The 14394-nt window shown below is 51.3% G+C and overlaps 1 protein-coding gene across 6 annotated transcripts in view; it reads right to left on the bottom strand.

Annotated features, from left to right (window-relative positions):
- Positions 1–125: 125 nt before the first annotated feature.
- The window catches only part of NSD1 (nuclear receptor binding SET domain protein 1), a 69885-nt gene continuing 55616 nt past the window's right edge, over positions 126–14394 (bottom strand). For all 6 annotated transcript variants that reach the window (XM_080399596.1, XM_080399597.1, XM_080399594.1 and 3 more), the window contains 2 exons: positions 13213–13417; positions 126–9102 (listed from right to left, as the gene is read on the bottom strand). In XM_080399596.1, coding sequence (XP_080255722.1) covers positions 6773–9102; positions 13213–13417 — 2535 coding nt within the window. In that variant the 3' untranslated portion in view covers positions 126–6772. The remainder of the gene's footprint in view (positions 9103–13212; positions 13418–14394) is intronic.

Consider the following 14394-nt stretch of genomic DNA (forward strand, 5'->3'; position numbering starts at 1 on the left):
TGTCGCCCTGCCTGCGCCGCTGTCATGAGGCTGTCGGGGCTCTCCCATCCCTGCCCTGGGTGTCTGGACGCAGCCGGGCTCCCACCACCACCCCCCTGCTCGGCAAGACAAACCACAAGAGGACATCGAGAGTAAAGTTAAACTTTACTTTACAGTAATTTTTCTTCTATATACAAAGAATTACAGTACATGTTCTGGGAGCACCTGGGCAGGGCAACCCTCTTTTCATTTTAAGTTTCACATACACAGCCAACAGTCTAAGGGGAGCAAAATGAAAGTAATCAATGGTCCAAGACTCTCCCCTCTCCCTCTTCTAAAAATAATATACATGCTGGAAATATGTAGGTTTCTCTCACCCGCTCTGGCATCCCTGCTTAGAACTGACAGATGAGTCCCAGCCAGGACCAAGCACCCATGCATCCCCCACGCAGTGCTCACCCCGGCCACCGGCCCAGCGCCCACCCGCACCAACCTCCGGCTGTCCCTGCCTCCGCTGGGCACCTGCCTCCCGCTGCATTTCCCTCCAGCACCCTGCGGGCAGCGGGCCTCGGTGGAGGAGGAACGCAGCACGGGGCTGCTCACACCAAGGCTGCCTGCCCTCCGAGCAAAGCTCGTGGCTTCAGCGCAACTTACGCTGCTGCCAGGGGTGGTCCCCCACGTCCCTCCTCCCCGTCCCCAAGCAGTGAGCAAGGGGGAGCAGGCAGCTAGGGCCACCCTCCCCGGGACCCCCAGCCTAGCCGGCAGCCAGGACCCCAGCCGAAAGCACATGGCACTGGAGGGTGGCCGGGGACATTCAAAGCCAGGCGCGTGGTATCCGACAGATTTGGTGTCTGGGAGGTGAGCAGGCTGGCGGGGCAGTGAACTCGGCACTGCAGTTAAGCAGGGCTGGGAGCGCTGCTGCTGAAAGGCTTCTCCTGCCCGTCGCAGAAGGAGCCGCTCCCTGCGCCAGCTGCTGCCGACACATCTGCCCTCCTCCCACCTATGTCGGCTGGGGCCACCCTCAGCTCCAGCCACACGCCACCTTGAGCCTCCCGGTGCTGCTGCTTTTCCTTTTAACAAGTTCCCAGTGTCTAAAAAAATACACAAAACCCAGTTCCTTGAAGTCAACAACTCGGAAACATCAGAAAAAAAACAAAAACTGAAACCAGCTCAGTACCAAACGGACACAAAGAACATGCAGTTAGCGGACGCCTGCCTTGCTTCACGTGGCTCCACTGCTCCCTACACCCACGGGGCCCCACTGGCACACTGGTTTGAGTCTCAAGAACCATCATAAATTGAAGGAACCGAGTCACGCCTCATCCTGTTTCCATCAGACGTGCCAAAGCCCAGCCCCAGCTATCAGGGGATGGGATTCAGCCTGCAAAGAAACCTCCAGCCCATGGGCTAGGAGCCGTGAGTTCAGCCCTACTGTGCTAAGCTGCCAAACGGTTTACAATAGCACCACAATAGCCCAAGTGCTTCGCCAAGGGCAAACCGATTAAAACTTTACCTTGAAATAGGACATAGCAACACCCATTTCTCAGATTTCCCTAGGAGGTAGATTCAGTGCTGTAGGGACTGTCCATCACTGCCACTTCTCCAGCCCAAGCTCACGCACGCTGTCCCCCTGCACTGGACTTTGCTTAGATCGCTTTCGGAGGACCTGGAGCAGAAACCTTGCCTTTTCCCACCTCCTGCTAGGCGAGGGCACTGCCACCCTGCAGGTGAGATTCCTGCTGAAGCCAGGCAAGCGGCGGAGCAGTCCCCAAGCTCCAGCATCCCATCTCCCAGGCCCTGGGAGCCCGGAGCACCCATCAGCCCAGCCGCGCTGCTGGGAGAGGCTGTAAATGCTGCCACTGGCGTGATCACTATCACAGGGGAGTAATTAGAGCAGACAAAGCCCGGGCGACCAAACACAGCGTGAGCCCTTGCTGGCCCCCTCTGTACTTTCAGAGTAGCTGCACAGTTTGCCACTTCGCTTTAACACTCACTGGCTGGCAAAGGCGAAAAGCCTCATCAGTAATTTAGGGCAAAGCACATTACAAGCAGGTTACAATTATGGTTATTCCAAACATCAAGCAAAATCAGAAGTTAAGGCTGAAATAAAAAAATAAACGGAAGGTGTTGAAGGTCTGAGGTTTCTCAAACTCCCCCTGCCCTGTCACAACGTTGGCTGTGGCATCCAGGTAGGAGCAGCGCACACCCACAGCGTGCTCAGGTAAAACCACTGCCCAGATGCATCAGGGTTAGGGCTGCTTTTTCTTCCTTTTGTTCTGCCAGACTTGAGCTGAAGCTCTTCTAGCACCCTCCCAATCCATACTGCCTCAGCTTAATCAGTTACCATCCTTTGGTTTAACCAGCCCTCCTATCTCCTGAATTTTAACAGCCACACCTTCAAAGCAAAGCCTGTCTGGAGGGGGTTTCACCCTGAATTACAAAGCATGCTCCCACAGTACCACCTGGATACTTTGTGCATTGAAGTGAATCTGGTTCTTGTGGGGTTTTTTGTTAAAGAGGAAGTCTGCACCAAGATTTAACTTGAGAAGAGCAATAAAGCAAGCTACCATGAGCTAGTTAGTATCAGAACATGTGCAATAGGGGATTATTCCTTACAGCGGTCACTTTTCTGCTAGATTTACCAAAGCCCTGGCCGACATCAGGTGCCAGCCCAGCAAGCTGGAGCAGACGGAACGAGCCATGCAGGACACTGGCCTGTGCCCACTCCCCTCCTGCCCACACACCCCCACAGGCCCTGCACTGGCCCCTCTGCAACCCTCCTCACCTGCCTGGGCAGGCAGCCCATGCCCACGGGAGTCCCTGACCATGCCATCACCTCACCAGAGCTCCTTCATCACTAAAGACCGACTGTGGCTCTCCTGTCCACTGTCAAAATCCACCACTAAAGCGGGTCCTGCCATGGGACAGAGGCCACAGCAGGTGACCCCAGCCCACTGCTCTGAGCAGGGGGAGACAGGCTGTCCTGACAGCAAGGATGTTGACCAGCAAAGCATCTGCATGGGAGCAAACCCTCCATCACCCTTCAGAACTAGGAAGGAAGAGCCATTCCTACAAGTGGGAACGGGCTTGTGAGCTTGGAAAGTTTCCGTGAGCCTCCCACAGACAGCAAAGAAAGGGACACAGCTCTGAGCAGAAATAATTACACCCTTGATTCTGCTTCAGCAACTCTCCACAGGAGGGAATCAACACAACACAACAGTCACCTCTTACCCACCTTGGGTGCAATTACGCAAGGCTGGCAGCTGCCAGGTGACCAGATCCCTCCACCGCACTGTGGCCTCGGCCACGGAGCTGCAGCTAAGCTGGCCAAGCCCAGTACAAGGGCTTGGGGAGGCTGGACCAGAGCTGCAGCAGTCTCTCTCCTGCAGGAGCGGTCTGCCAGGGCCACGTGCTATCTGCTGCTTTCCTCTACCCCCGGCTGAACTCTGAAGGCAACAATGAACTGCAGAAAATTAACCCAACTACTCTGGTACAGACACCTCCCTTCCATCCTCTCCAAGGCAGTGCTACCAGCTGCCACCAACAGCAAGAGTCACCTCAAGTGCTGAAGAAGCCCACAAATCCTTTGCAGGGTTTTATTGCCCAGAGCTGTTCCTCAGCTCATGCTCCCTGCCAATGAAGGCAGGCTGGGCAGGGCAGGGCTGCCGTGACCCATCTCCACGCCTGGTCAGGCCTCGCCTGTCTTGTTGAGGTGACCCAGCACAGCCAGCCATCCCTAACAGCACCACTACCCTCTCTGCAAGCCCCCCAATACACTTGACAAGCCCTCCTGATCTGACAGTATCGCTCAGGGGCCCAAAAAGGGCAAGAAGGGAAGAGCAGCTTGCTGGATTCCTTGACATTTCCAAATGCCAATTTTACTGAGCAGCCTCCCAGCTATGCTAAAGTCAACTTTCCGACAGTAGCTGGAAAGGTAGCAAGCCAGAAACCTGGATCCTTATGGAAAAGGCATGAAGGGAGACAAGAAGAGAGGTGGGGTATGATCAGATGCAAGGAATAAGGCTATGGGTTTGAAATGCCATGCAACAGTTCAATCCACGTTCACTGTTCAAAAAAAAAAAGCTTTTGGCTAAGAGCCTGCTGCATGAAAGGCTGCTGCTGCCGTGAACCTCACCCTACTACATGAGCACACGATTTATAGAAGTGATTTTTTCAAACCTGCACTTACGAGAATTCATTGAGAACTTCTCCATTATACAGATTTAAAAAAGCCTGCACCAAAAATATTCACAGTTTATTTTTCATGAAACAAGTAACTAGTTAACACGTGACAATGCGAAGCGGAGGTGGACAGAGCAGTGCAGACACCTTTCTGGTTACAGCTGTAGCTGGCTGGGTGGCTGGCACGGAGGTAACCCTACTTACACAATCTACATGACTAAGTCCAGCTCATGGGAAGGCCTATAAATGCAAATTCAAGATTTATTTTCCTTCTCACACACGATAAATACTTAATATACTGAACGTCATTACCATTATTTTTTTAAATTTGTTTAAAAAAGTTAATGAATGCCCTTAGATTATCTTCTCTCTCAATGGTTCTGAGGAGTTGTCCTGATTCCCTTTGTGCAGGAGTCACGCAGAAACACAAGCTGCTTGCATTTCCCCAGTTTCAGCAGCAAGCAGGAACTGACCTGCCAGTCTTCCCGGAAAAAAAAAAAAAAAACAACATTAAACAGTAAGTTTCCATAAGCCATAAAGCTTTTCGAAGTTGCTAGCTATTCTACAAAGGATCTGAAATGATTCGGACTAGAGAAGAGATGCACCATAGCACTGGTAATGTCCTCTCGTGCCCAGCACACCTGGCCTTTACAGCAGGATGTTGCCGTGGGGTGCGTACATCAGGAAAGAAGAATGGGTTGGGATTTGTCTCGGTACAAGTGTCTGCCTCCCTTCATAGAAATCCGCAAAGATCAATGACCGCCTGCTCTGGGAGCAGCAGGCACTTGCAGGCCAGGTGGGAACAAGGACCTGCTCCCAAGCTAGAGGGAGAGGGTCAGCCTGGAACTGAATGCTCCCTTTCCAGGGAGGGACCTTCAGATCTGCCTGTAAGGAGAAGGATACACTGGAGCTGGCAATGGTCTGGTGGCAGGCGTGGAGAGCCAAGACTGCGGCACCCGGATCGGCAGAGCTCAGGCAAACCACAGAGGTAATGTGTTGTGAGAGCGGGAGAGCGTGCTGGTCAGCAGTGCTTCCTTGGCAGGATGTCGACCCCATCCAGCCTGAGCAGTGCTGCCCAGGGGCCCATCCTCCTGCCTGCCAGGGTGCCGGTGGTCCCAAGATGCCACTCTGTAGGTCCCTGGGACTCCACCGCTTGTCCCACGAGTACCAAGGCTAAGCGAACTTCTGCCTCGATGCTTGAGTAAAGAGCTTGCAGAAGGCCTAGTCTGGACACCAGCCTGATGACCACCAAGTACTAAACATCTCCTTAACTGGAAAAGGGAGAAGAAGAAAAAAGAAAGCCAGCCAGCTGCTGGAGCCCACAGTGTTCCAGTGTGAGAACTACTATTCAGTTGGAAGGACACACATGCGCACACACACACACGCACACCAACACAGTCCAGTTAATTCAAGTCTCCTTTGGTTGTAGAAAAGTTAAGCCAGAAGCTACCCAAGGGGAAGGTGTTGAGATGGGTCCCGATACAGCTATGGCACCCTTGCCTCTCTGCTGTCTAGCGAACGGTACAGGCTTCACTTGCAGCTCGGCAGCGTCCTGCTGCTGGAAAGACCAGGTATGACGCAAACACGTCCTGAACATGTCTGAGGCAAGGGGAGAAAAGACTGCTCAGTCTGCTGGCTCACGGTGACGACAGAAGTCAAGAAGAGACTGGATGGAAATTTGGAAGGGAGCACCACCCCCCTGCCAGGGCAGCGCTCAGCACCTTGGGGAAACCCACTCTGCCCTACTCTGCTATTGCTGATTTATAGGTCACACTGTTTTCAAGTGCAGGAAACACTCCGTGTGTCCTGTGTTAAAAGATTAAGACACAAGAATGAAAAAACTGCCAGATGGCTTCTTCCAAGATCTGTCTTTTCCCTGACCTCCTTCAGATCCCCTGTTTCTCAGGTCTGGCCACTCGCAGCTTCGTACAAAGGAGCCTGAACGGATCTTGTGTATTGCTGGAGAAAACTGCACGGAGCGAGTACAGCGGGCTCCTCTCCCAGCTCAGCTGGAGACGATACCTGTCCTTCAGTGAACTACGCATGCAGCACGTCCCAGCGAATGTACGGACAAACCTCACAAAGCAACACCCTGCAGGGACAGAGACCTGGGCAGACGACAGATAAACCCCTTCCCTGCTTCTACAGAGTCTGGCAAGGGTGTATACCTGACTGCTCACTGCCTGGTCCCTGAAACACCTCCAGTCCCAGGGCAGCCTGACTCACCTGCTTCCTCTAAATACAGTAAAAAAGCAAGGCCCCTAGCTTGTACCTGGGAACCTGCCTACGGATCAGACCTGGAGCTCGAACACGCTGGATCAGTAATGTGACCATTTCAATGGAATTGCAGTTTTTTACCCAGAGTGGACTCTTTATTTCAGCTTTACCATTTGTAAAAGGAAGAAGAACAGGTCATTGATGCTCTCTCCCTTCAGCTGGGCCACACTCAGACTTAAGAGAATGTCCTTGCTCATGTCACGAGAGAATACGGATGGGATGTGCATGGGTTAGGGGCTGGGCTCAGGGAAGTGAATAAAAAAAAAAAAACAAACAAAGATTCCCCCTCCCTAAACATTAAAAGACTGAAACCTGCCTCCCATATTCACCAACCTCACTTTGGCTCTGAGTCGGCCAACTCATGACAAACAGAATCCTGGTTACGGGCTAGCGCTGTGTTTTGTTCAGGCAAAGGGTCCTGCCCCCGAGGAGTCTGTACTTTTCCACTCAGCCAAGAAATCTGTTCAATTGTCTGAACGTTCGTGATAAGCCACTGCATCTGCTCCGGGGGCACCGGTGCCTCTCTGCCTGGCCGAGGGGTCTGCTCAAATGCACGCAATCTCTCTGATGTCCAAGGGGTTTGCTCTGCGGGGACCGAGGCCACTTCCCAGCTGGGTTGAAGGGTTGGCTCTGGTAGTTTCTCTGCTGTCCGGGGAGGCTGCTCTGCAGGTGTCAGGGCTTTTGCAGTGGGCCAGTGGGTTTGCTCATGCGTCTGTAGTTTCTCCGAAGGCCAATGTACCTGTCCGACATGCGTCACCACCTTCCCAGCAGACCAAGAGATTTGCTCACCAGCTAACATGGTCCTCTCTTTCTGCTGGGGACTCAGGTCCATAGCTGGGGCTCCCCTCTCCTTCAGCTGAGCGTTCTGATCGACGGGCCGCAGCGCCTTCTCCGACAGCAACAGCCTTGGAGCCGACGCAGCCAGAGGCTTGTCCAAGGCTTGAGGCCGAGGAGCCACGGCAGCAGCCAGCTTGTCTGACGCCTGAGGCCACGGGGCTGTAAGAGTGAGAGGCCTCTCCAAGAGCTGAGGCCAAGCCACCCCAGAGCCGAGAGCCTTCTCCGGAGGCAGGACCCGCAGGGTCCCAGCGTCGGCAGCCTTCTCCGGAGGCACGGGACGCAGAACCCCAGGGGTGAGCGCCTTCTGCGTGAGCGGGATCCGCAGGGCCCCCGACCCAAGAGCCTTCTCCATGGGCAAGACGTGTGGTGACCGGGAGCCAGGGGCTTTCTCCAGAGGCAGGGGCCACGGCACCCCTAAGCTGGGAGCCTTCTCTGTGGGCACGATCCGCGGCATACCCGAGGCAGGAGCCTTCTCCAGAGGCAGGGGACGGGGTGCCCCAGAGCTGGGAGCCTTCTCTGTGGATGGGACTCGCACCGCCCCGGAGAAAGAAGCCTTCTCTGGAGGCAGGGGCCGTGGCACAGCCAATCCAGGAACCTTCTCCGTAGGCAGGATCCGGGAGACCGGGGAGCTGGGGACTTTTTCCATGGGCAGAGGCCACAGCACCCCAGGACCAGGAGTCATCTCTGGTGCTGGGACCTGCGGCACCACGGAGCTGGGAGCCTTTTCCACAGGCTGAGGCTGCAGACTCTGGGTAGAGGCTTTGTCCAGTGGCTGAAGCTGATCGGCCCCAGGAGGCTCATCCACCAGCTGGGACTGCAGGGTCCCCGCCGTGGCGAGAAGTCTGTCCGACAGTTGAGGATGCAGGCATTTCATTGGGAACTCATCCAGCAGCTCAGGCTGCTGGGTCCTGGTGTCAATGAGAGACTTGTCTGATAACCCCAAAACCCCGGGGGCAGCAGGAGGCTCATCCGACAGCTGGAGCTGCAAGGCACCAGCAGTAACAAGCGACTTGTCTGATGACAGTGGAGTTCCCAGAGATTTGCTTGGCAAGTGAGGCTGTGAGGCATCACTGGAGGACTCGTCCAGTGGCCAGAGCACCGCGTTGGTGGGAGGTTTGTCGGGCTGCTGAGGCCTCAGCGCTACAATGATGGGTTGCTTCTCTGACTGCAGCCTTAGGGACAGGGCAGCTTGGGGCCTGTCCGATGGCTGCAAGCGGAGCGACAGGGTGGTGGGAGGTTTGTCCGAAGGCTGCAGCCGGAGTGAGAGGGTGGTGGGGGGTTTGTTGGATGGCTTCAGCCTCAGTGACAAGGTGGTGGGGGGTTTATTTGACGGTGGCAGTCTCAGCGCCAGGGTGGCCGGTGGTTTGTCTGGTGAAGGCAGCCTGAGGGCCAGGGTAGTGGGGGGCTTGTTTGACGGCTGCAACCTCAGGGCTAGGGTGGTGGGGGGCTTGTCCGATGGTGGCAGCCTCAGTGCTAGGGTAGCTGGGGGCTTTTCTGGTGACTGCAGTCTGAGTGCCACAGACTGAGGTACGCTGTCCAGAGGCTGAATGCTCAGGTCTGTGTCTGCAGGTGGCTGCTCCGGTGGCTGGGTGTCCTCACCGTTAGCCAGGGCTCCTATGGGAGGCACATACTCACGAATTTCTCCTGGCTCTAGAGGGTTAGGCCCACAGGGATCGTGCTCTGTGCAGCACAGACGTCCATCCAGCTTGGAGATGAAGAGCATGCCTTCCCGGTGCTGCTTGCAGAAGGACCTGGGGCACATCTCACAGAAGGAAGCTGCTTCCTTACCACATATATCACACTGATGCCATGGGCACTCCCATTTTCCTGCAGCACAGACACAGGAGAAAAGACATACCTTAGGAGTGGTACAAGGGGAAGAGAAAAGGCCTGCTGCAAAGGAGCTCCAGGGAGAGCAGGAACACCTCTGTAATACTCCCACACAATTCTACATGTTCTCCTCAGTTTCTGCCATAGTACCCAGGCTTGGCGGGCAGTTAATAGGAACCTGCATCCTCAGAAACAACAAGGGCAATGATAATCACGACAAACGCAAGCCATGCCAGGTCTGACCAAAAGCCCATCTGGCTCCAGCACAACGCTAACTGGTATGGGCACCTAGAGAGGAGCAGACATCCCCAGCTTGCACACCTCTGTGGCTCCGATTTACACAGACAACAACAGTGTTATCTCTGTATAATGCACACAGCAGACTTTTTCAGAAGATTTCAGTCAGGTTCTTCTAAGTCTTTGTTAATCCTGGGCCAATAACCTCCCTTCCTGTTTATCAGAAAGAAGAAGTGAGAGGGCAGTGATCACAAGGGAGTAAGTTTCTATTGTCTCTGTACACAAAGGTACCTACCTCACCCTCTGTGTATGGCCATGATAAAAACACTGCTTAAAGCAAAGCCAAGCTGCTCCCTGAGGAGCTCCACACCGAATCTGTTCCCCATCAGTATCAACACCAACATGGAGGGGAAAAATAGACTTCAGAGATTGCTGCTTTTTTCACTTGTAGATGACCTCACTGGTTCAGCCCCCTGCTCTCCCAGTCAAGGCTGCTGCTGTCTCTTACCAAACACTTCTCAGCAGTTCATGTACACAAGGAACAGTTCATGTACACATGTACACTTGCACCCAGGGTACACGATACTGAGTTCCTGACCTCTCACCATAGGACCAGCACGGCTGCCTTTCCAAATATGCCTCCTGCCTCCACGCTCCCCCAGTACCCCATGGCCCCCCCAACTCCCTGCCTTGCTGTGAAGGGCAGCTCCCTGCAGAGCAGCCCTCGCACAGGCCAGCCTGCACTCAGAGCACAAGTGGTGATGGAGGGCAGCCGGGGACACCCGCCGGGCCAGTGTCCTTCCCAGCCTCACTGAACCAAGCTCAGACGTCTGTGGCTTTGGCTACTAGCTCTTTTCCAGGGAGGCTGGAAGAGAGCACGACTGCAGCACGGCACTGAGCAACTGTGGGCATTTCTTGATGCAGCTGTGCAACTTTCCACTCTCCTATATCACACTGCTTTTCCCCTGGGGTTGAAGGTAACACATAACATGTTTTTCCCCTCCTCTGAAGCCAGTCCAAGGCTCCTGTTCCAGTCTCAAAATATGTACGCAGCCTTTCTGTGTCTTTTCCAATTTTTCAGCATCCTTTTCAGAGTGGGGATGTTTACCACTACATGTGGTTTTCTCCCTTCCCCGTTCAGTGCTGCAGGCACAGGCTGTTGTTGCTCCCCCCGCACCACAAGCAACACAGAGAGCCACGCTCAACACTCACTTTGGCCACTGGAAAGACTCTGGGACTATTATTATAGAGGTCATTTGTACAGATGGAAAATAAAGTAAGTCAAAACCTGCCAGTATGTTGCAGGAAGGATAAATCCTATCAAACCACTCTAATGGTCTTTGACAGGATAAAAGGCCTAATGAATAAGCAGCCTCTCCAGAGACAGCCCGGAGCTCTCGGAAGTAAGATCACACAATTAGTAACATGCAAACAAGCAGGAAATTTCAATTACTCAACAGCAATGCCCATGGCAGAGGAAACATTTGAAGTAAAAAGTGCTGAACCTTTCATGTTCTGCATGATACTCAAAGGAGGGGGCTATGAAAATAACAGCCTAGATGTAAGAAGAGTAAAATGGCTACAGCTGACAAAAAATAATTCTCAAAAACAGCTATTAATGTTCTTCTGGCAAACTGAGGAGGCACTTCCAATGACATCATTCAGAAGTCTGTATTAGTCTGTATTTTAATTTAAATTCCTGGAAGCAGAACAGCAAATACTCTTACAGAAATGGGTAGACAACAACAAAGCTGTGAGGGACTGCAAAAATATGGTTAGACAGGCTCAGAGTTTAAACTGGACAGATGCTCCTGCACCAAGAAGGTGCAATTAAATAAAGACCAGTGCAAAGCAGGTCAGCAGGAGGAAGAAATAAAACAGATATGTGAAAAAGATCAAGATAAGGACTCAAGGATGATAGGGCAAATTATGAAAGTCACATAAATATAGAAGTTATTTTTGAAAAACAAATGAAATCTCATTTCATGCAAAATTTTCAGTGAAACACAAAATTTAATTATTCTCTTGTTGGTGTTATCAAGGCCTCAGCTGCAATACTGTTCAAATACTTTTGTTACCACAGTTTTAAAAAGGTGTAGGCAAGCGGCACACAGTCCAGAGCAGACCCAGAACAGTAGTTTTAGAAAGTAAGAGCTGCAAGAAGAGACTGTGTCTACTTAAGCCAAAAAAGGACTAGGGAGACAGTCTCCTGGTATGTAAAAAAATGGATAGCAAAGAGATAGCAATCTTTTTTTATTTTTCCAAGTCAGGCTGTTAGGAGAAACTTCTTAAATGGAAAGCGGGGGAACAGGCTAAAGGCTGGATTTTCCTTTATTGGAGACTTTCAAGCATGGGACAACCTGCCAGGGTGCTACTTACAGCACCCTGTCTTAGCACAAAAAAATGGACAGAAAGGTGATATTCAGGACTCCCTCACCCTGAATGATGATGTTCATAGGAATGACCTGCACTCCCCTTGGCTTTCACATTGCTCTGTTACAGCATTTGTTCAACGAACAACCCCAAGCTCTTCTGTACAAATGCCCTATTGTCTCTATTCACTATATATACATAGTGAGTATTAGGACATATATAAAAATGCCCTATATTCTATTCAATATATAGAATTCCCTATTCACACAAACACCACTATGTCTGTCAACTATGAAATATGCTACTAACCCTTCTAACACCTTCTGCCAAATTGCAGCTAGAGGTGCTGAACACCCGTTTCTGGCTCCCTGTTGGAGCGCCGACAGAAACATTCTGTCGCAGTGACTCCTGGCAGTTACTTTCAGAGACCGCTTGATTCCATGTTTCTCAGCCTGCCTCCGATGTGTTCAGAAAATACTGTACAGAGCTGAACAGAGAATTTCTAACTATGATAATGCTTTCAGTATTAAATCAAAAGATTTACAGCCCCCTAAACAAATTACTTCAATGTCTTTGCTTCTATGACCAAAATCTATTATCTTAGCAAAAAAACCTAAATTAGGTTTGAAGAGCTGTTTTACCTAAAAACTTGTTATCTAGTATTGTTTATATTCTTACCGTTTAATTCTTTAGGCACTTGATCCCATATCAGCTTTTCTATCCTGCTGGCCTTGGCAGACATCGGGCTAACCAGCCTACTAAGACTCAAGTCAGACTTCTTCCCGTTCTGAGCACTGGTTAAACCTGAACACTCATTAAAGGGCGTAGGAATTCCTTTAGCAACCAACACAAATGGAAACAACAAAGGGGAACCAGCTTCCTTACAACTTTTAAATGCAACTTAAATCTTTCCCTCTAATAGATGTTACTTTACATCTCCTGAGCTACTAATGAACTCAAAGCTGTTTTATTACTCACACAAGGAGCCTATTTCTTTCTCTGCACCCAACTTTTTGAATATTTTCTACTTCTAATTTTTGGCCTGATTTCATCACAAACTAGGCTATGCTTTGATACTGTTCCCTTCCTTAACTATGAACTCATGGCTATTCAGCCATCTAACACATTCTTCTGTAATTCTGATTTTCCCTCAGTGCTTTTCCTCACCATTCCACTCACTCAACTGTCTTCAACTTTGGGAGAACAGTCAATCTAAGGAATCAATACTTCAACTATTGTTGGGACTGTCCCCTGCCAGGCCCAGAGGATGGGGTCAGCTCACAAGAACCTCTTTCTCAGGCAAGGACCAGCTCTCCCTTCAGCAATTAATTCACTTTTTTGCAGTCACAGTGGGGTGCAAACCAGGGTTGTGTCGTGTGGGCCACGAGGTCTATTCAAGTGAGCAAGTTTTCTCTAAATTTTAAGATGCTGTGAAGTCAGTGCAAGGTGATGAGCAGCGCCTGGGACACTTTGAGCCCAGCTGTGCAGAGCACTGACCTGCAGGTCTCTTGGTCAGGTTGAGGCAGTCTGCGTGGTACACCTTGGGGCAGCCTGGCTTCTTACATGAAACTAGCTGCCCTCCATCCCCGCAGCTGAAACACTCGTCCTCTCGCTCCTTCATCACCTCCGCTTGTGACCTGCGCTTCATCTGCGGCCGTCTCTTTAGCTTCTTGGACTTTTCCTCGGTGAGGCTGGGTTGACTCTGCGGGTGAGACAACGTCTGTTAATGCAGGTCTCTGCCCCTTCCATCTGTTCCCTTCCTGCTACAGTGGAGATAACTGCAAACCCTGCAAATAAAAATCCCACTGCCAGCCATACCTGAGACATATCTGAAGCATCTCTACAGTGCTTCTAAATATTTGGCAACCAATTTACTACAGCAAACAGTTCTTTTTGGTTTTGTTTTGTTGATTATTTTTTTTTAAAAAAAGAGCCTGGGAGCCCTGCCCCAAAGCCTGATTAAACACAGGATAGGTACAGTTAGCAACAGCAGAATGAGGTGCCAGGGCGTGCCTGGAGCCACTGAGCTAGTGTCACCTCTCACAGACTCTTCAGGTCCTCAGTCAAAGCAGCTGTGTCTCCTTGCACCTATGACTCATAAGGAGTCTCTCACAGGCCTTCCAGCACTTTTTGGTGTTCCCGACTCATCTCTCCATTTTCAGTCTGAATTTATCTGTGATCAGTTTAGACCCATTTATTCTCGTGTCAATGCTGCTCTTTTCTGGTGGAAGTTTTTCTCTCTCTCTGAAGTAACCATTGGGGACACTCTCCTTCTCACAGTCTGCAGCCTCAATCTTCCTACTGGCTTTTCTCTGCCCCTATTGAGTTTATTTCTCCCAACCATGATTTACAGAATTATACATGCAACTTCAGATGACACCTAACAGGCCGAGTACAAGGATGCCAACACTTCTCCAAAAGAATAGGAAATCCCTCCTGAACTCTCACCCGCATTTGCCTTCTTTTGCAGCTGTGTCGCAACAGCAGCTGAGTTCTGCGGCTGCTGAATGGCACAACAGCCCACCTCCACCACGACTGCTCATTGATGACCATTTCATGGCAGATTTTTTTCTGCTACTACCCTCAGCGTGTACTCTGGCATACTACATCTCTGACCTCCAGTCCATTCCCAGTTACACTCCCATTATTCCTTTGCAACTGCCCATCCTCTCCCTCTCC

This window comes from Falco punctatus, assembly GCF_963210335.1.
Source record: "Falco punctatus genome assembly, chromosome: 8".
Taxonomy (NCBI): domain Eukaryota; kingdom Metazoa; phylum Chordata; class Aves; order Falconiformes; family Falconidae; genus Falco; species Falco punctatus.